General features: G+C 41.3%; 2 protein-coding genes across 2 annotated transcripts in view; one reads left to right on the top strand and one right to left on the bottom strand.

The window, feature by feature from the left end:
* LOC123511304 (arylsulfatase B-like) overlaps nt 1-14,629 on the top strand; it is a 15,933-nt gene extending 1,304 nt beyond the window's left edge. Inside the window, exons 2-12 of the mRNA XM_045267079.1 lie at nt 6,834-7,013; nt 7,560-7,992; nt 8,184-8,347; nt 9,256-9,356; nt 9,482-9,875; nt 9,990-10,176; nt 11,713-11,810; nt 12,083-12,219; nt 12,555-12,806; nt 13,129-13,313; nt 13,481-14,629. Coding sequence (XP_045123014.1) covers nt 6,840-7,013; nt 7,560-7,992; nt 8,184-8,347; nt 9,256-9,356; nt 9,482-9,875; nt 9,990-10,176; nt 11,713-11,810; nt 12,083-12,219; nt 12,555-12,806; nt 13,129-13,313; nt 13,481-13,665 — 2,310 coding nt within the window. The 5' untranslated portion in view covers nt 6,834-6,839 and the 3' untranslated portion in view covers nt 13,666-14,629. The remainder of the gene's footprint in view (nt 1-6,833; nt 7,014-7,559; nt 7,993-8,183; nt 8,348-9,255; nt 9,357-9,481; nt 9,876-9,989; nt 10,177-11,712; nt 11,811-12,082; nt 12,220-12,554; nt 12,807-13,128; nt 13,314-13,480) is intronic.
* Nucleotides 14,630-18,174: 3,545 nt separating this feature from the next.
* Nucleotides 18,175-19,238, bottom strand: LOC123511310 (ice-structuring glycoprotein-like). The gene is made up of 2 exons (XM_045267091.1): nt 19,184-19,238; nt 18,175-19,095 (listed from the first exon to the last, which is right to left on the bottom strand). The coding sequence occupies exon 2, from the start codon at nt 18,889-18,891 to the stop codon at nt 18,415-18,417; it is 477 nt and encodes a 158-aa protein (XP_045123026.1). The 5' UTR covers nt 18,892-19,095; nt 19,184-19,238; the 3' UTR covers nt 18,175-18,414.
* Between the last annotated feature and the right edge of the window lie 762 nt (nt 19,239-20,000).

The following is a 20,000-nucleotide window of genomic DNA, read 5'->3' as shown; positions in this document are numbered from 1 at the left end:
TAAAGGAGCAGGGAAGAAAGGAGGAATGCCGTCCGTCCTTTTCTTCACTGTGTCTGTGTGTTTTATTTTTATGTGTGAACTGTGTGTTTAATGACCTTGGAAAGTGTTATGTTCCCTTGTGTGTATGTGTGTGTGTGTGTGTGTGTGTGTGTGTGTGTGTGTGTGTGTGTGTGTGTGTGTGTGTGTGTGTGTGTGTGTGTGTGTGTGTGTGCAATGCATGTAAAGGAAGTTCATACGTTCCATGCATATTGATTCGCATACACATACATATGGGTACACACACACACACACACACACACACACACACACACACACACACACACACACACACACACACACACACACACACACACACACACACACACACACACACAGACACACACACACACACACACACACACACACACACACACACACACACACACACACACACACACACACACACACACACACTTCCCATCCGCTTCCGCTGTACAAGTGACTGGGTTTGGTTAATGCTGAAGGTATCTGGTAAGAGAAATGACCAAATATATTTTCCTTGATGCTGTACAAAATCATACCAAATAAGAAATATGAACTGCTTACATGCATTTACTTCTTAATAAAAATGGAAGAACACTCTCAACGGTTATTGATATTAGATAAGTACATATAGTATAAAGTGTGTATCTTATGCACGACTGACATGCATGACGTGCATGGAAAACCAAGACATAGTCAGAGTCAAGGATCCGTAGAAAGGGAAAATCAAGATATTGAAAATATGCTAAGCGGATGGATGAAAGACAATGATACAATGAAGTGGTCCGAAGGTCTACGTTTTGTTCAATTTATGAAGAACAGAACCAAGCATTCTGGTATAAATCAAAGTCCATACAAAGCAATGTTTGGTGTAGAAGCAAGGGTTGACCTGGCAACAACATGTCTGCCATTAGAATTAAGTAAAAACTTAAGTAGTGAGGAGGATCTAGAGAAGATCATTGCAAACGTACACAAGGAATCAATTAGTGGAACTAATGATTTGCAGATAACAGGTGAAGTTAATGTAAATTCAATATCTGACAGTGAAAGTGAAGTTATCTCGTGTTGCGTGTGTGGAAAAGAGACAAGTGGAGCTCATTCTTGTGCAAGCTGTGGCTTTAATATTCATGTAATATGTGGGATAGAAATAGAGAGTGGTAAGGAAGGGTTCGGTTCAAAAGTTATGTGTCAAAACTGTAATATTGAGGCACGGATATCACGTGTTAGGCAAGTAGCAGGCAGTAGTTTGGAGAAGCAGGCTAAAAGAATGAAAACAGTTTCTGATGCTTCTCATCCTCCAGCAATTGTTGGGCAAAATGTAACTGTACCAATTCCAGACGTTGACAGGGGAAAAGGAGATCTTCGGAATATCATTGCAGTAGTTTTGAATAAAAGTGAGGATGGAATGTACAAATTAAGAACTAAAGACGGTGTTCTTATGAAACTGTATAGTCGGTGTGAATTTGATGTCTGTAAGCAGTCATTCTTGGCCGTAAATGATGTCCCTAAGGACAAAGAAATCATTAAGAAGTACTGCAAATTTTTCAAGCGTGGGAACAAGTCAAGGTTTCTTTAGATGTCATTGTACAAAACATTGCGCAACCAACATATGCAAAAACGTAAATTGTTATGTAATTAAAAATGTCACAATAGTATGTCATGCAAAACAAATAATGTAGTTTCTCTATATGTCTCGGTATTTTAACTATTTTAACTGTTATTGCTTTTAAGCTAGAGCTGTAGCTTGACCAATAGGTTAATGAATTTTAAAATTATCAGTTTCAATAAAGTGAAGAACCCTGTCACTGTTTATTATTTTTCCATATATTGTGAAAACTTAATATATTTGTAAATTTTCACCTATGTTCTTTATGATAATTTGGTACACCTACTTTCTTCACATAAAAGTGTTAATGAAGCTAGTTTTGACTAACACATTCTGATAAAACTAGTTTTAACTTGCTGAACTTTGATATTTCTGGTTTTTCCCGAAACACTTAGGTGCAACTAGTTATTCCTAGGTAATACTACTTGTTCACTAGTACATCCATTATTGCTACTATAAACTGGTTCTGACTACTTTCGGGTTTTAACTGCAATATATATATATATATATATATATATATATATATATATATATATATATATATATATATATATATATATATATATATATATATATATATATATATATATATATATATATATATATATATATATATATATATATATATATATATATATATATATATATATATATATATATATATATATATATATATATATATATATATATATATATATATATATATATATATATATATATATATATATATATATATATATATATATATATATATATATATATATATATATATATATATATATATATATATATATATATATATATATATATATATATATATATATATATATATATATATATATATATATATATATATATATATATATATATATATATATATATATATATATATATATATATATATATATATATATACAGAGAGAGAGAGAGAGAGAGAGAGAGAGAGAGAGAGAGAGAGAGAGAGAGAGAGAGAGAGAGAGAGAGAGAGAGAGAGAGAGAGAGAGAGAGAGAGAGAGAGAGAGAGAGAGATTTTTAAATGTTCTCCATATACTAATATTAGAAATATTATTTATGATGTAATTGTGCATGGTGCTGGCGGCGGAGCCGTTATTTTTTCTTTCCCCATATAACACATACACATTCACTCACAACTTCAGTCCGTTAGGTTAGCTGCGAGTAACAGCAGATTGTGGCAGGGCCGGGGCCAGCTGTCTTCACACCCTGTGATGTCCTGACATTATAAAAAAGAGCCGGATGGAGACGTGTGTTACACACACACACACACACACACACACACACACACACACACACACACACACACACTCAGACGCGCACAAACGCATGCAAAGAAATTACAAAACACAGGAGATGTTAGATAAAACCAGTGACCTCACATACATACACACATACATACATGCACAAAACGTTTTCCACTTCCAGTACAGAAAGACGATGAGGTTGCGCGCGCGAGCACACACACACACACACGCCCAGTAGCTCAGTGGTTAGAGCGCTGGCTTCACAAGCCAGAGGACCGGGGTTCGATTCCCCGGCCGGGTGGAGATATTTGGGTGTCTCCTTTCACGTGTAGCCCCTGTTCACCTAGCAGTGAGTAGGTACGGGATGTAAATCGAGGAGTTGTGACCTTGTTGTCCCGGTGTGTGGTGTGTGCCTGGTCTCAGGCCTATCCGAAGATCGGAAATAGTGAGCTCTGAGCTCGTTCCGTAGGGTAACGTCTGGCTGTTTCGTCAGAGACTGCAGCAGATCAACAGTGAAACGCACACACACACACACACGCACGCACACACACACACACACACACACACACAAATGTACTTCCCCCTATATCTTTAGACGGTAAAGTTTTATCACAAGTTAATGATATGAAATTTCTTGGAGTAAAAATAGAAGATAATTTAAATTGGAGCTGCCATATTGAAGATGCACGATTACAACTCTCAAAGATTACAGGCATTTTGTATCGCGTTCGGCACAACTTAACTTGAGAAGCGATGATCAGCATATATTACACTCTCTGCTACCCTCACCTCACATACTGTGTCTCACTGTGGGCAAGTACATGGCCTTCATTTCTTAATAAATTAAAATTAACACAAAATAAAATTTTAAGTCGTATCTTCTTTATGAAAAAAACCACGATTCCACAAGAAATATTTATAGTAGAAAAAATATTCTTAATATTGTTTCCATACACAAATACTTTACACTTCTTTCAATTCACAAATCTATTGGACACAACTCAATATTTACAGTCATTGATAATCCTGTTCATACCCGCAGAAATAATGTCAATTTAAGATGCCCTACCTTTAGAACTACATTCTATAAGAATAGCGTCACATGTAACGGCCCGAACTTGTATAACAACCTGCCAAACGAGATCAAACTTCTTGGTAATTTCAACAAACAAACATATAAAAACAAAATAAAGAAACAAATTTTGATTGAACAAAATTTAGCATAAAGTTGTACCTATGCTTTGTGTTGTGTATCCGTTTATTATTACTTTTTTCTTTTCCTTTCATATTTTTTTCATTGAATGCTTGTATATATGGTGTCTCAATCAGACTGTAGAATGTATTAGTTAGGTTTCTGCCTTGGTGACACCACATTGTATGCAAGTTAACTTTACAATGAGGTAGGATTACTCCCTAACTAGGTTAGATATTATGCAAAACTATTTTTCTGCTCTCACTGCATATAATTTTTAATTAAAACCGTCTGTCTTAGGAGTTTTGACTCGACAGACCATGCCTGACATATTTATTGATTGTAAATATGCCTGTATTACTTAAAAATGGTAATAAACTATACTTTACTTTACTTTTACACACACACACACACACACACACACACACACACACACACACACACACACACACACACACACACACACACACACACACACACACACACACACACACACACACACACACACACACACACACACACACACACACACACACACACACACACACACACACACACACACACACACACACAATTCTTATCACTAATAAGTGAACGAAATTATAGTATATTACTAACTGGAGTGGGTTGAAAAGTACTTGATTACATCGTAAGATGACAACCACCTCCATTACCACCATCATCACTACTATTACCACCACCACTACTACCATCACCAGTCCCACCATCACCGTCACTACTACTACTACTACTACTACTATTACTACTACAACTACTACTGTTGCTGCTGCTGCTGCTGCTGCTGCTGCTACTACTACTACTACTACTACTACTACTACTACAACTACTACTACTACTACTACTACTACTACTACTACTCCTACTACTCCAACTACTACTGGTCTCAGGCCTATCCGAATATCGGAAATAATGAGCTCTGAGCTCGTTCCGTAGGGTAACGTCTGGCTGTCTTGTCAGAGACTACAGCAGATCAAACAGTGAAAAAATACTACTACTACTACTACTACTACTACTACTACTACTACTACTACTACTACTACTACTACTACTACTTCTACTATTACTACTACTACTACGTACTCAAAGAAATTCTATCTTCACTTGAGTGGGCTTATAGTGTTCGTCCTCCTCCTCCTTCTCATCATCATCATCATCATCATCATCACCATCCTTTTCATCGCGTATCAGAAACAGGAGATTGGTGGAGATGGTAATGTAAGCCAATGTAAGATTTGCTTTGTTGCTCATGTGTTACGGTGTGTTGATCTGCGTAGCGTGGTGTGTTGTGTGCTGTTGTGTTGAGGAACTGTCAGTTAGTCATTTATTCATTTGTATGTATTTATCTAAATTAATTTCTTAACATGTATTTATTATCATTGTGATTTTTCTTAATTTTTTTGATGTAGAAATTTTATTTTTATTTTGTCACATTATATCATATCAATTTCAATTTTATTTTCATATTATATTATTTATTTTTTAGGGGGGCCATTTATTTGTTTGGTCTTTTTTTCAAGATAGATTCCTTTACTTTTTATCATGCATTTTTTTCTTTCGTTCGTTTTTTGCTTGTATCGAATGTTGTCTTGACGTTGTAGTGTGTGTGTGTGTGTGTGTGTGTTGTGTGTGCGTGTGTGGGTGGGTGTGTGGGTGTGTGAGTGTAATATTGCCCTTTGAGAAAGTTTGCGTGCATGATAACGTTTCCTGTGGTGTGATGCGGTGCGGTGCGGTACGTCGAGTTGTGGTGCAGTCCAGTGAGGTTTGGAGTGGTGTGGTCACCTTTCCAAGATATCAAGGCCCGAAGTATCGTATCGACTCAGCAAATATTATCGTATTTTGACATCAAGCTTTCAGTAAACATTTTAAACGCTGAGGTGCGGTGTGTTGTAGTGTGGTGTTGTGTATTATGATATGTAGTGCGTCATGGTGAAGTATGGTGTATTAATGCGACTCTCAAAGAAACACATTTTGATTACTTTATGATAGAGTGTGGTGCTTTGTGACTTTTATGAATGTGATGTCTTGACTCAAAAAGTTGTATTGTAGTGCGTAATTGTGCAATGAAGTGTGGTATTCCATTATGGTGCAGTTTGATATGACCCTCAGAAAGTGCACTCTGATTACTTTGTGGAGCAGCGGTATCTGGTATGGTGCCCTGCTATGTGGTACAGTGCGGTAGTGTGGTAATATAGTACATCTTGATACAGTGTGATGCGACCCACCCCTTGTGGCGCTGACAAGGCTGCTTTGCCGTGTCATGGCCCGCGGTGACCCAAGCATGGCTAATCGGGAAGTGTTTGTGTAGTGCACCGAGCGTGATTACTTCTACCCCTCTCTCTCTCTCTCTCTCTCTCTCTCTCTCTCTCTCTCTCTCTCTAAATTGTAATCAGTGTATGTATGCTTCAGTCAGCTTTTGCAAGAAACGAGAACTTCAGTGAGAGAGAGAGAAAGAGAGAGAGAGAGAGAGAGAGAGAGAGAGAGAGAGAGAGAGAGAGAGAGAGAGAGATTATTAGCAACCCTTTCAGTACCAGACAGATGTTTTCTAGTCACTTACAACTCCTTAAGACATTATTACTTTGCATTTAGATTTTGTAGCTCAGGAAAGAAAGAATTTACTCTTCTATACATTTCTCTTTCCATCGTGTGTCCATACAAGCGAGTATTTCTTGCGTGCTATGATTTCTAAAGGAATGACAATAGTGGAAGTGTAAAGGTCACGCTTTCTTCTCACAGAGGGAGCATGACGAAGCTTATACAGACACTACTGGTTCTCTCTGGATTCACCTTTGTGTGGCACCAGGCTGAAGGAAGAGGAAGAGAAGGAGGAGGAGGAGGAGGAGGAGGAGGAGGGGGAGGGGCGAAGAAGAGTCACTACCATCTCCATCATCACCACCACCACTTTCACGAGCCACAGGTAAAGTTGAGAAGTGAGAGAGAGAGAGAGAGAGAGAGAGAGAGAGAGAGAGAGAGAGAGAGAGAGAGAGAGAGAGAGAGAGAGAATGTGTGTGTGTGTGTGTGTGTGTGTGTGTGTGTGTGTGTGTGTGTGTGTGTTGGGTCATTAAACGAAGATTTTTTCAAGCACAATTTCTTTCTCTCATTCCTCTCTTTCACGCCAGTTCTTTCCTACTTCCAACTTACCTCTCCTCTCTTTTTCCCTCTTTTCCTCCTTTCCTCTTTCTCTTCTTAAATCCTTTCCATCTCTCCATCTTTCCTATTCTTTTTCTCCTTTATCCTTCCTTTTTTTCTAATTTCTCTTTCCTCTTTTGCTTCCTAACTTCTTTCTTCCCTCTTCCCTCATTTCCTTTTTCCGCTCATTCCACTTTCTTCTCTTTGTCCGTCCACTTATTTTCTGCTCAAATTAGACACCGTAACTCAAAGCGTTTAACTTCGTCAGGAACAACAGGCATGGCTGATGATGCTTGCTTTGTATTTGTGTTGACGTGTGTTCTTTCTTCCACAGGCACTGCCAACTACTGCTTACCTGCTGGAGGAGTTAATAAAAAGAGAAGAGAGTGAGAATAATCTGGTTGTTCCTCCACTACCCACACCACACGCCACACTTCCACCTACGCCTCCACACCTGAAGCAGTACACTTGGTTGCCCTCAAGAGAAGGAAGAAGAGAAGAAGGAAATGAAGGAGGAGGAGAAAGAGGAGGATCTGGAGGAGGTGTCAGTGAGCATGATTTCAGTTCCTTAAAGGCTAAGGAGCTGAGGAAGATGGAAGAGGAGGAGAAGAGGATGTGGAAGAGGATGAAGAACAGGAGGAGGAAGTTGAAAAAGATGATGAAGGAAGAAATGAAGAGAAGGAAGAGACAGATGAGGCTGACGAGTAAGAGGAAGAGAGGAAGCGAGAAAAGACCAAATATTGTGCTGATTGTGGCTGATGACCTAGGTGAGAGAGAGAGAGAGAGAGAGAGAGAGAGAGAGAGAGAGAGAGAGAGAGAGAGAGAGAATATCTTTTTAAACGTTTTCTTTAGTCTTTCCTTTCGTCTATTTTCATTCTTTCTTTTACCCTTATTATCACTGCATTCAATCCTTCTTCCCCTTCTTTCATAGTCCCTTCACTTTCGTCCACTCCTTCAGGCTACAATGATGTCCCATGGCACAACCCTGACATCCGCGCCCCTGAGTTGCTGCGCCTGGCCCGTCATGGTGTAGTGCTGGAGAACCATTATGTGCTGCCTGTGTGTTCCCCATCCAGGGCCGCGCTTCTCACCGGCCGCTACCCCTTTAGATACGGCAAGCAGGTGTGTGTGTGTGTGTATTTACCTAGTTGTATTTACCTAGTTGTAGTTTTACAGGGCCTGGGCTTTATGCTCGTGTGGCCCCGTCTCCATATCTACACTTATCCAATCTTACTTTAAAAGTATGCACACTCGTTGCAGACACTACTTCTTCATCTAAACTGTTCCACGTCTCAATACATCTCTGCAGGAAACTATATTTTTAATATCTCTCAGACATCTTCCTTTCTCAGCTTTTTACTATGCGATCTTGTGCTTCGGATGTCATATTCTTCTCTCAGGATCAGTTTCTCATTATCCACTTGGTCCATTCCGTTGATCAATTTATAGACTTGTATCAGGTCTCCTCTCTCCTTCTTTGTTCCAAGGTTGGTAGATCCATAGCCTTTAGTCTCTCCTCATATGTCATCCCTTCAAGTTCTGGGACCATTCTTGTAGCCATTTTTTGTAGCCTCTCCAATTTTCTTATGTGTTTCTTTTTATGAGGGGTCCACACTACTCCTGCATATTCCAATCTGGGTCTTATTATAGTATTTATCAATTTCTTCATCATTTCTTTGTCCATGTAGTGAAATGCTACTCCAATATTCCTTAGCAAATTATATGTTTCTCTAAAAATTCTATCAATATGGCTTACTGGTTGATTGTTTTCTTCCATCGTCACTCCTAAGTCCTTTTCCTTTTTTTTCCAGTTCTACTCCATCTCCCATCTTATAGATTCCCACAGGTCGTCTTTCACTCTTTCCCATTTCCATGACATGGCTTTTGTTCACACATGTGTGTGTGTGTGTGTGTGTGTGTGTGTGTGTGTGTGTGTGTGTGTGTGTGTGTGTTCCTGATTCTTACTATATTTTATCCTGTTCGTAGTGTTCGTGTCAGTTCTAATCTCTTTTTTTTTTCTACCTTGGTAGGCTTCATTCACGCCCCTCAGTCCCACCGGTCTCAACACCTCCCTCACGCTTCTGCCTCAGCACCTCCAGCACCTTGGTTACAAGACACACCTCATAGGCAAGTAAGTCTCCCATATAAAATAGGGTCCCAAGAAAACGTACATTTTCTTCAAATAACTTGCCATAGAAAACAATATAAAGTTATGGTAGACATAGGAAATTTCTTTTTTCCGTTCTGTGCTTTTAGGTGGCATCTTGGTCATTGTCACTGGGCCTACACACCCACACACCGCGGATTCGACTCCTTCTACGGCTATTATTTGGGTAGCCAAGGGTACTATAACAGATACAAAAAGGTCGGGATGCCCCCAATGTCCGTTGGCCAAAGAAACAAGTTGCTGAGACGCCTCTCAACTACTACTGGAGAAGGCGCCGAAGGGAGTGCTGATTTGAGTGGGAAAAGAGGAAGTGGTGACAACAATAACCTTGAGGATGTGTTTTCTGAGTTGAGAGGCGACGGCGAAGGACTACTGAAGGTGAAGAAGGCGGCGCGGGAGGAGGAGCAGCGATATAATGAAGGAGGTTATGACTTCAGACTGAACAAAACACCGCTGACTAACGTGACGGGAGTGTATTCCAACGTACGTGAGAGAGAGAGAGAGAGAGAGAGAGAGAGAGAGAGAGAGAGAGAGAGAGAGAGAGAGAGAGAGAGCAATACATAAGATTAAACAAAACCATCCTTCTTAATCCTTCAGGATCTCTACGCATCCAGAGTAGAAAAAGTAATCCAGGAGCATGTGAGAGGAGGTGAAGGGGCGCCTCTGTTCCTCATGCTCTCCCTGCAGGCCACCCACGGTCCCCTGGAGGCGCCCCCGTCGATATGCGGCAAGAGGAGCCCCACCCCCCACCACATTGAGAATCCCTCCAGGAAGACATTTCATGGTGAGACAGGCAGACAGACACACACACACACACAGAGAGAGAGAGAGAGAGAGAGAGAGAGAGAGAGAGAGAGAGAGAGAGAGAGAGAGAGAGAGAGAGTTTTCATACGTCATTTTTTTCTATCGTATTCCTTCTGGTTTCTATCTGTCGTTTCTTACTCCAAAGTCCGCCTTTTTCTTACTCTCCCCTCCCTCTCTCTCTCTCTCTCTCTCTCTGTTCCTTTCTCCTTTCTTGGTGTACATTAACGATTTAGATATAGGAATTAGTAGCAAAGTATCAAAGTTTGCAGATGATACTAAGATAGCATGTGCAGCACAGGGTGAAAAGGACAATTACAGAATACAACGAGACCTAGACAGGCTGATAGCATGGGCAGACAGGTGGCAGATGGAGTTTAATTCTAAAAAGTGTCAGGTTATGCATTTAGGTAAAGACAACACAAACTTTAGCTATGAGATGGAGGGATGTTGGCTAGAGGCAGTAGAGGAAGGAAAGGATTTAGGAGTAGTGATAGACAGGACTATGAAATTTTCAAAGCAATGTTTAGAAGCAAGAAATAGGGCAAATAGGATCCTGGGTTTTATAAATAGAAATGTTAGTTATAAAAGTAAGGAAGTGGTGCGTAGCTTATATAATTCCTATGTTAGGCCCCATTTAGAGTATTGCATACAGGCCTGGTCACCCCACTATAGGCAGGATATCAACATGTTAGAAGCAGTTCAGAGAAGAGCAACTAGGATGATACCAGCATTAAAGCGCCTGGAGTATAGAGATAGATTAAAGGAATTAAACATGTTTTCATTTGAGAGGAGATGTATAAGAGGGATATGATAGAGTTATTTAAAATGTTCTCAGATACAAACTACATAGATGTGAGATCTTTCTTTACCTTAGAGGAGGAAATAGGACTAGAAATCATGGCAGGAAGATTAGAAAGCAAGGCTGCAGGTTAGATATAAGAAAATATTTCTTTAGTCATAGGGTGGTAGACTTCTGGAATGCATTACCAGAGAGGGTTGTAAATAACACTAGTTTGACAATGTTTAAAAACAGATTAGATAAGCACTTAGATTTATTAGATTTATAATTATGTATAGCACTGCATGATAGTTTTTATAAGAAATTTACTATAGTTAAACAAGACATGATTCCCATGTATGGGGACCACAAATTGTAGAGGATTTCGCTGCAGGACTTAGCCCTGTTAATGGGCCAAATATTTAGAATTAGTATATAATGTATTGTGTACTTGTAAGTGTATCTTTCAGTACTGATGACGAGGTCGCTGTGCGACTGATACAGGATAACCTAGATGGGCCCTGGTGGCCCTTTGTTATCCTATTATTTATGTTATGTTATGTTAGTGGCCGCATCAGTCATTCCACCATACAATCAGGAAGTCAAGTAACACAACACTCTTCCATCCTTTGCTTAAACTCCCTTTCAGTTATTCTGCTCTTATTTTTTATTCCTGTGTACCCATTTCGTTGCCCTACCTTCGCTGCGCCTGCCTTCCTCCTGTCGTGGCCGCGTCAGACATGGTAGCGGCGATGGACTGCGTGGTGGGACGGCTGGTGAAGCAGCTGCGACGGTCACATCTCTATCACAACACGATCATTGTCTTCAGCGCCGACGTAAGCTGAATTGGAAAGGAAAAACATTAAAGACTGAAGAAAGATATATGACAGTATCTTTAGACTTATATTACGTCGATTTCAGTATAATATATTGTCTTTTTTTTTCTTTTTTTTTTTTTGCTTTGTTTTTTGTTGTTGCATATTTAAACATTACGCTATCAATGAAATGAAATGATAAGGAAATCACAAATTATATGTAGTTTTCTTGCGTTAAATCTCTCTCTCTCTCTCTCTCTCTCTCTCTCTCTCTCTCTCTCTCTCTCTCTCAGAATGGAGGAAACTACCGTGTCGGAGGGAATAATTTTCCTCTGCGGGGGAGCAAAGGAAGTCTGTACGAGGGAGGCACGCGTGGGGTGAGTCTCCTCCACTCCCCTCTCCTCCCCAATGTGGGTCATCGTTATAGAGGGTGAGTCTCTCTCTCTCTCTCTATTTATATTTCTCTCTCTCTCTCTCTCTCTCTCTCTCTCTCTCTCTCTCTCTCTCTCTCTCTCTCTGCGGCAGGATTCGTGTTTCTGTTCTGGTATTTCGTTAGGTTAGTTGAGTTTCATTGATTCAGTTCAAGACATGTTCAGGTAGGATAAGTTAGATTAGATTAAGTTAGAGTAGGTTAGGCTAGGTGAGATTAAAAAGCTAGGTTAGATTGTTACATTATGTCATTTTAGAGTGGATTAGGTTAGTTTAGGTTAGGGTAGGGTAGATTTTAACATAGCCTAACTTTTCCCCCTCCCGTCACTTGTCCAGGCTGATGCACGTAGTGGACTGGCGGGAAACTCTTTTGCACGCGGCCAGGGGACCCGCGCATTGGCCCTCACACGGCGCCCCGGACCTGCAGGCGAGGAGAATGAGAGAAGAGGCAGATGAGATGGTGGAGGAGGAGCGTGAGGGGGACGATGACAGCCTGGATTTGTGGGGCGCGCTAATCCACAACGCTCCGTCTCCCCGCACCTCCTTCGTGTACAACCTGAGAAAAGGACCGCTACGGGGTGCCATCAGGTTGGTAATGGTTGTGGTCCTGCAATTGATGCTTATTTCTTCCACAATCCATTTTCTTTTCCCGTTAACTTCCCATTTTCTGTTACTTCCCGTTTTCTTCTACCAGTTTCCCCCCCCCCCTTTTTTTCCTTAATTAGCCGTTTCCTCAATAAGTACACCCACTTTTTTCTCGGTGACATTTTTTTTTCTTTTCTTTTTTTTTATCTTCTTTTTTCTGGTAACCTCCAACTTTCTGTTACTTCTCTCTTGCCCTATTTTCCTTTAGTCACCCCATGACGTCACTCTCAAACGCATTGCTCTCTCCCCGGCCCATCTCTTGCAGGCGGCGTCACTGGAAGCTGGTGGTGGGTCTCGGAGGGCGGTATGACGGATGGGTGCCGCCCGAGGACGTGGGCAGCGTGGGTGGCGTGGGGCATTCCTCCTGGACTACTCCCACCACTCGTCACCTGCCCGCCCACGCCCCTCCGAGTGATACCAGCGATATGGTGATGCTCTTCAATATGAGAAGTAGGTGAATGGGAGTCTTGATTGGTCTTGTTCTGTTCGTCTGTCTGTTATGTGTTTAGTTATTTTCTTTGTTTATTGTCTTTTACTGTATATCTCTCTAACTTCATAATCCATTGGGCCATTTTTTGTCTAGTCATGTTAATCCTGCCTTCTTCTCTACCCAACAGACGACCCTCTAGAGACGACTGACCTTTCTGGCCTGTACCCTGAGGTGGTGGCCACGTTGCGGGCCAAACTGCGGGAATACAGCAGACACAGCCAGCACCCGCACTCCCCCAAGGATGACCCCAGAGGACACCCAAGTCTTCACGGGGGTTTCTTCTCTCCGGGGTGGTGTGAGCCGTTAGTGTAAGGCGAGAGTATGGAAGACTTGAGGTGCCGGGTGGCATGAAGTGGAGGTGTTTTTGGATACGTGGGAGGTGTGCGAGAGAGTATATGTTAATTATTTCACTGATAAATAGATTTGTTTCGTTGCTTATAACTCTTTGGACACTTATTACGTATGTGGACCTTAAATTCATACTAGTGTGTGTGTTTTTTTTTTTTTTCCGTATGTGTTAATATTAATTTGTAATATTTCCATAATTCTCTGCTGTATATTTCTTGTTAATGTATAATCTCATTCTTCATTATTCAGTTTGTTTTTCACAATATTTTTATCTCTCATTTATTACTATTATTATTTATTCTTCTATAATCGATGTATGTACATTTCCAAAATTGCCTTGTAACCATCAAGAGAGTCTAGATCCTAGAACATACATGTGATAGTGTCTGGCATGGAGGCGTACATTCCTCACTTTTTTTCAACCTAAACCTTGGTTTAATTCAGCCTGTTCTCGTGCTATACATGATAGAGAGGTTGCCCACAAAAGGTATTTAAGCTGTAATTAAGCCTTCCATCACCTGAATCTCACGCACCTTATATTTCTGCCCGGAATCATGCCAAGTCAGTTTTTCAGCTCGCCAAACACTCCTTCTTAAATAGAAAATGTCATAATCTATCAAATTTCAACTCCCCTCCCTATCAAAAACGTGTCCAATAACTTTACTTCTTCATTTTTCCCTCCTTTATTCCATCATGATGGCACTACTGCCATCACTTTTAACTCTAAAACTGAACTCTTCTCTCAAACCTTTGCTGATAACTCTAATTTGGATGATTCTGAGCTTGTCCCTCCCTCTCCTCCTCCCTCTCACTATTTCATGCCATCGATTAATATTCTTCGTAATGATGTTTTCTATGCCCTCGCTGTCCTAAACTCTCGGAAAGCTCATGGACCTTATCGTTCTCAAAAAAACTGTGCTACAAATTCCGCCTATTGACTTTTACCTTTCCTTCTTGCTGGAAGCTTACCTACATTCAACCTGTTCCTAAAAAGGGTGACCGTTCTAATCCCTCAAACTACTGTCCTATAGCTTTAATCTCTTTCTTGTCTAAAGTGTTTTAACCTATCTTCAATAGGAAGATTCTTAAACGTCTGTCACTTCACAATCTTCTATCTGGTCGCCAGTATGGCTTCCATCAAAGTCGCTCTACTGGTAATCTTCTTGCTTTCCTTACTGAGTCTTGGTCATCCTCTTTTAGAGATTTCGGTGAATCTTTTGCTGTAGCCTTAAACTTATCAAAAGCTTTAGATAGAGTCTGGCACAAAGCTTTGATCTCAAAACTATCCTCCTACGGTTTCTATCCACTGGAAATTCATCTCAGTTTCCTCTCCTACCGTTCTATTACTGCTGTGGTAGACAGCCACTGTTTTTCTCTTAAGACCTGAATCTATTAATAGCGATGTTTCTCAGGGTTCTATCCTGTCACCCACTCTCTTCTTATTATTCATTAATTAATTATCTTAACCAAACTTCTTGCCATATCCACTCCTACTCTGATGCTACCACCCTACACTTTTCTACGTCTTTTCAGAGACGACCAACCCTTCAGGAAGTTAACAGATCAAGCAGCGACGCCACAGAAGACATAACTTCTGATCTTTCTGAAGTTTCTGATCGGGACAGGAAAAATTTAGTAGTGTTCAATGCCTCAAAAACTCAATTTCTCCATCTATCAACTCGAAACAACCTTCCAGACAACTATCCCCTCTTCTTCAATGACACTCAACTGTCCCTATCTTCTACTCTGAATATCCTTGGTCTGTCCTTTACTCTTAATCTGAACTGGAAACTATATTTCATTTCTAGCTAAAACAGCTTCTATGAAGTTGGGCGTTTTGAGGCGTCTCCGCCAGTTTTTCTCGCCTTCCCAACTGTTAACTCTGTACAAGGGTCTTATCCGTCCTTGTATGGAGTACTCTTCGTATGTCTGGGGGGGTTCCACTCACACAGCTTTATTAGATAAGGTGGAATCAAAAGCATTTCGTCTCATCAATTTTCCTCCTCTAACTGACTTCTTCCTCTTCAGCCTCTTTCTCACAGCCGGAATGTTGTATTTCTTGCTATCTTTTATCGCTATTTTCATGGTAAATGTTCTATTGGTCTTGCTAAATGCATGCCTCCCCTCCTCCTGCGCCCTCGTTGCACAAGGCCTTTTCTTCCTTTCATCCCTATTCAGTCCAACTCTCTAACGCAAGAGTAAACCAGTACTCTGTCTTTCATGCCTTTCTCTGGTAAACTCTGGAACTCCCACTCTGCGTCTATATTTCCAACTTCCTATGACTTGACTTCATTCAAGACGGAGGTTTCAAGACATTTGTCCCTATCCTTTGGCTAATTGTATCGGTTCTGTAAGGAGATTGGCAACTGAGTGGGCTTTATTTCTTTATATTTTTGTTGTCCTTGGCTAGTCGTCCTCTCTTACAATGAAAAAAAAAAAAAAAATCTACATACTACCAAACTAAACTTAACCTTGAAAGTGTTGAAGAGGTATTTTTGTGACGTTTGAGGTGAATTGTGTGAAAATTTGTAGCAGATATTCTAGACAATACAGATAGGTAGAAACAGAAACAGAGGGAGGCAATGTAGCGTGTACGGATGTTTGGAGTGGAAAGGTGACATAAAAAGAAAACAGAAAAAGACGCTAGAATAATATAAATGTTTGATGTAGTACAAAGGTGAAGTAGCAAAAGTATAGTAAAATGAACAAATGCTTAGAGTAGAATAACAGAAATTGAGGCAAGAAGTATGTGAATGTTTGCAGCAGAAGAAAATTTAGGAAGTAGAAGTAGATGCAAATTAAAAGTGTAGTAAAAGTTTATGATGTTCTAGAAAAAGATAAGTAGGTGAAGTAGATATAGAATGAGGTAGAATAAAGTAAGAGATTAGGTTAGCTTCAACTAGATTAGAGATTAGGTTAAGTTAGTTTAGGGAAGAAAAAAGCATGATTTGAGAATTCCAATAATAATAATAATAATAATAATAATAATAATAATAATAATAATAATAATAATAATAATAATAATAATAATAATAATAATAATAATAATAAAGATCATGTAAAATATTTCCTCATCTTTTCTTTTTACTTCACTTGTTTTATTGAATTTTTGTTTCCTCATATATTTTTAGGTGGTAACAGTGGTGGCAGTAACGAGACAAGCAGAAAAACTGGTCGTTTCACCTACATCCTTCTCCTTCCTCTTTTTCTTTCCTCTCTTCTTTCGTTCGTTCGTTCGTTCGTTCGTCTGTTCTCTCGTTCCTTCGTTGCTTCGTTCCTTCTCTTCTTCCTTCCTTTCTTCCTTCCTTCACATCGAGACAATTTCTTGCTCCTCTTACCTGTCTGTCTACCTTCCACTTCTGTTTTGCTTATTTGTTTATTTGTTTAAAGTGTATCTTTTTTTTCAAAAGCGTATGCCTCACGTGTGTGTCCTTCAGCAGATGTGTGTGTGTGTGTGTGTGTGTGTGTGTGTGTGTGTGTGTGTGTGTGTGTGTGTGTGTGTGTGTGTGTGTGTGTGTGTGTGTGTGTTTCAAGGACACTCAGCTTCTGTGGATAAAAGAAAAATATCTAATTACATAGCTAGTAAATTTTCCTCTCTCTCTCTCTCTCTCTCTCTCTCTCTCTCTCAACCTCCCATTTATCACAAGTCTTAGATAAATGTACAAAACAACATGAAAACTGGAAGGAAAAAAAAGTTATTGGAAGAAAAAAAAATACCTGTACCTGACCATGTAATTAAATGACCTTCAAGGAAAAATTAAGATGATTGGTGCAACCTGTTCTTCCTTCCGTGTGCTGGAGAAATGAACGAAGAGAGGTAGTAGGGAGAGACAAGAGAAAAAGCAGATAGAGGAAGAACAAGCTTATTCTTCTTTATGTGTCAGTATGAGAGAGAGAGAGAGAGAGAGAGAGAGAGAGAGAGAGAGAGAGAGAGAGAGAGAGAGAGAGAGAGAGAGAGAGAGAGAGAGAGAGAGAGAGAGAGAGAGAGAGAGAGAGAGAGAGAGAGAGAGAGAGAGAGAGAAAGAGAAAGAAAGAGAGAGAGAGAGAAAGGGGGGAATGTTCATAATTTACGTGTTACTAGGTGGTGCGCTGATCTTAGGACGAAGCATGTTGGGAAGAAAAGAGAGAAAAAGGGTCGAAGAAGGATAAGAAGATGACATAAGATTGTGCATTTGTGGATTTTTGTGTAACTAACTAACTAGATCCGGTTTCGTAAACTAGATTTTTGCTGCTACTCTTACTACTACTACTACTACTACTACTACTACTACTACTACTACTACTACTACTACTACTACTACTACTACTACTACTACTACTACTACTACTACTACTACTACTACTACTACTACTACTACTACTACTACTACTACTACTACTACTACTACTACTACTACTGCTACTGCTGCTACTGCTGCTGCCGCTGCTGCTTCTGCTAAATGGATCATGGAAATTGTGGCATAAAACAACAGAAATTTGTGATGGTTTTATTGGTGCAACAAGAAGACAAACCCCGGGACGAGTATTGGTGTGGGCCGCGGTGTGTTCCCTGGGTAGCCGAGGGTTCCGGGAGCAGTACGAGGGGGATAGGTGGGCGGCGTGCGAGAAGGCCTGCCTCACCCCTCGCCCTGAGGATGGGTGTAGATGTTGTGCCTCAGTGATAATGTTTGTAGCCGCTGCCTCTGCCGCCCCCTGAAGAGGAACTGCTGTGACCTACCGATAGCTTTCCGCTGTGCCCGCCAAAGTGTCCGCTGCCGTGGCTCCCGAAAGACTGACTGCCGCCATGAGCACCGAGGGAGTGGCTGCCACTGTGGCTCCCGAGTGAGTGGCTGTCACCATGTCCCCCGAGAGAATGGCTGTCGCTGTGGCTTCCGAAAGACTGGCTTCCTCCATGGCTTCCGACGGAGTGGCTGCCGCTGAAGCTTCCATGATCACTATGGATATGGCCTGCGCCGGGGTGGCTGCCGCCGCTACTTTGTCCACCAAGGGAATGACTTCCATGGCTACTAACCCCAAAAGAGCCGCCGTGTCCGCCAGACAGGCTCCCACCATGGCCTCCGACAGAGTGGCCGCCGCCGTGGAGCTCCACTGAGTGGCCGAAGGATTGCCCACCACCGTGCTTCTCCGCAGACTGGCCGATGTGACCAGCAGAGAGACTTCCGCTAATGTAGCCACCACTGTGGTGTTCATCCGAGCGACCACCGGAGAAATGACCGTGTCCACCCTTTTCTCGGGAGATGTCTCCGTGCCCACCTCCTTTGTAAGGGCGCCGGGAATACGAGGAATATCTGCCGCGTCCTCCAGAGCGACCAGGGTCTGCCTCTCCCGCTACCAGTGTCGCCGCTAACAGAACGGCACACCACGCTGCTGCTGTTGCTGTTCCCTTAGCCATTTCTGTGAAGATGAAGAGATGTTACTGGGGCGTGAGAGATTAGCAAAGTGAAGGTGTTGAAGAGCGTGCGGCAAATCCCACCGGGCTTACCTGTCCTGCGTGAGATGGAAAGGGTTGTAGTTGTGTGGCAAAGCAGAGCGCTGGCCCTTTATATACAGCAAGCCATAAGCCTCGGGCCGCGGGAACACCGAAGACAAAAATATTTGCAAAAAAAAAGCTCCGGTTAGAGTTTGGACGTTTGCCAAACAAGGAGAAGAGAGAGAGAGAGAGAGAGAGAGAGAGAGAGAGAGAGAGAGAGAGAGAGATATATATATATATATATATATATATATATATATATATATATATATATATATATATATATATATATATATATATATATAAGTATGTGTGTGTGTGTTTCACTGTTTGATCTGCTGCAGTCCCTGACGAGACGGCCAGACGTTACCCTACCGAACGAGCTCAGAGCTCATTATTTCCGATCTTCGGATAGGCCTGAGAGCAGGCACACACCACAAACCGGGACAACAAGATCACAATTCCTCGATTTACATCCCGCACCTACTCACTGCTAGGTGAACAGGGGCTACACGTGAAAGGAGACACCCAAATATCTCCACCCGGCCGGGGAATCGAACCCCAGTCCTCTGGCTTGTGAAGCCAGCGCTCTAACCACTGAGCTACCGGGCGTGTGTGTGTGTGTGTGTGTGTGTGTGTGTGTGTGTGTGTGTATGTGTAACAGGAACCATTACACTCTCCTTGTCGCTCACCTACACCTGCGCCAACCCAGCCTCGCCTGTCCCTGCCGCCTCACAGCTTCATAGCCTGCTAGACCCAGTTTTCGCTTCATCACACTGCTGGTGCTTCCCGAGGAATTCCCCAGCAACTAATGCACCCACGACCTCGC

This window comes from Portunus trituberculatus, chromosome 31 (assembly GCF_017591435.1).
Source record: "Portunus trituberculatus isolate SZX2019 chromosome 31, ASM1759143v1, whole genome shotgun sequence".
NCBI classification, from domain to species: domain Eukaryota; kingdom Metazoa; phylum Arthropoda; class Malacostraca; order Decapoda; family Portunidae; genus Portunus; species Portunus trituberculatus.
This window is presented reverse-complemented; position numbering and strand designations above follow the sequence as displayed.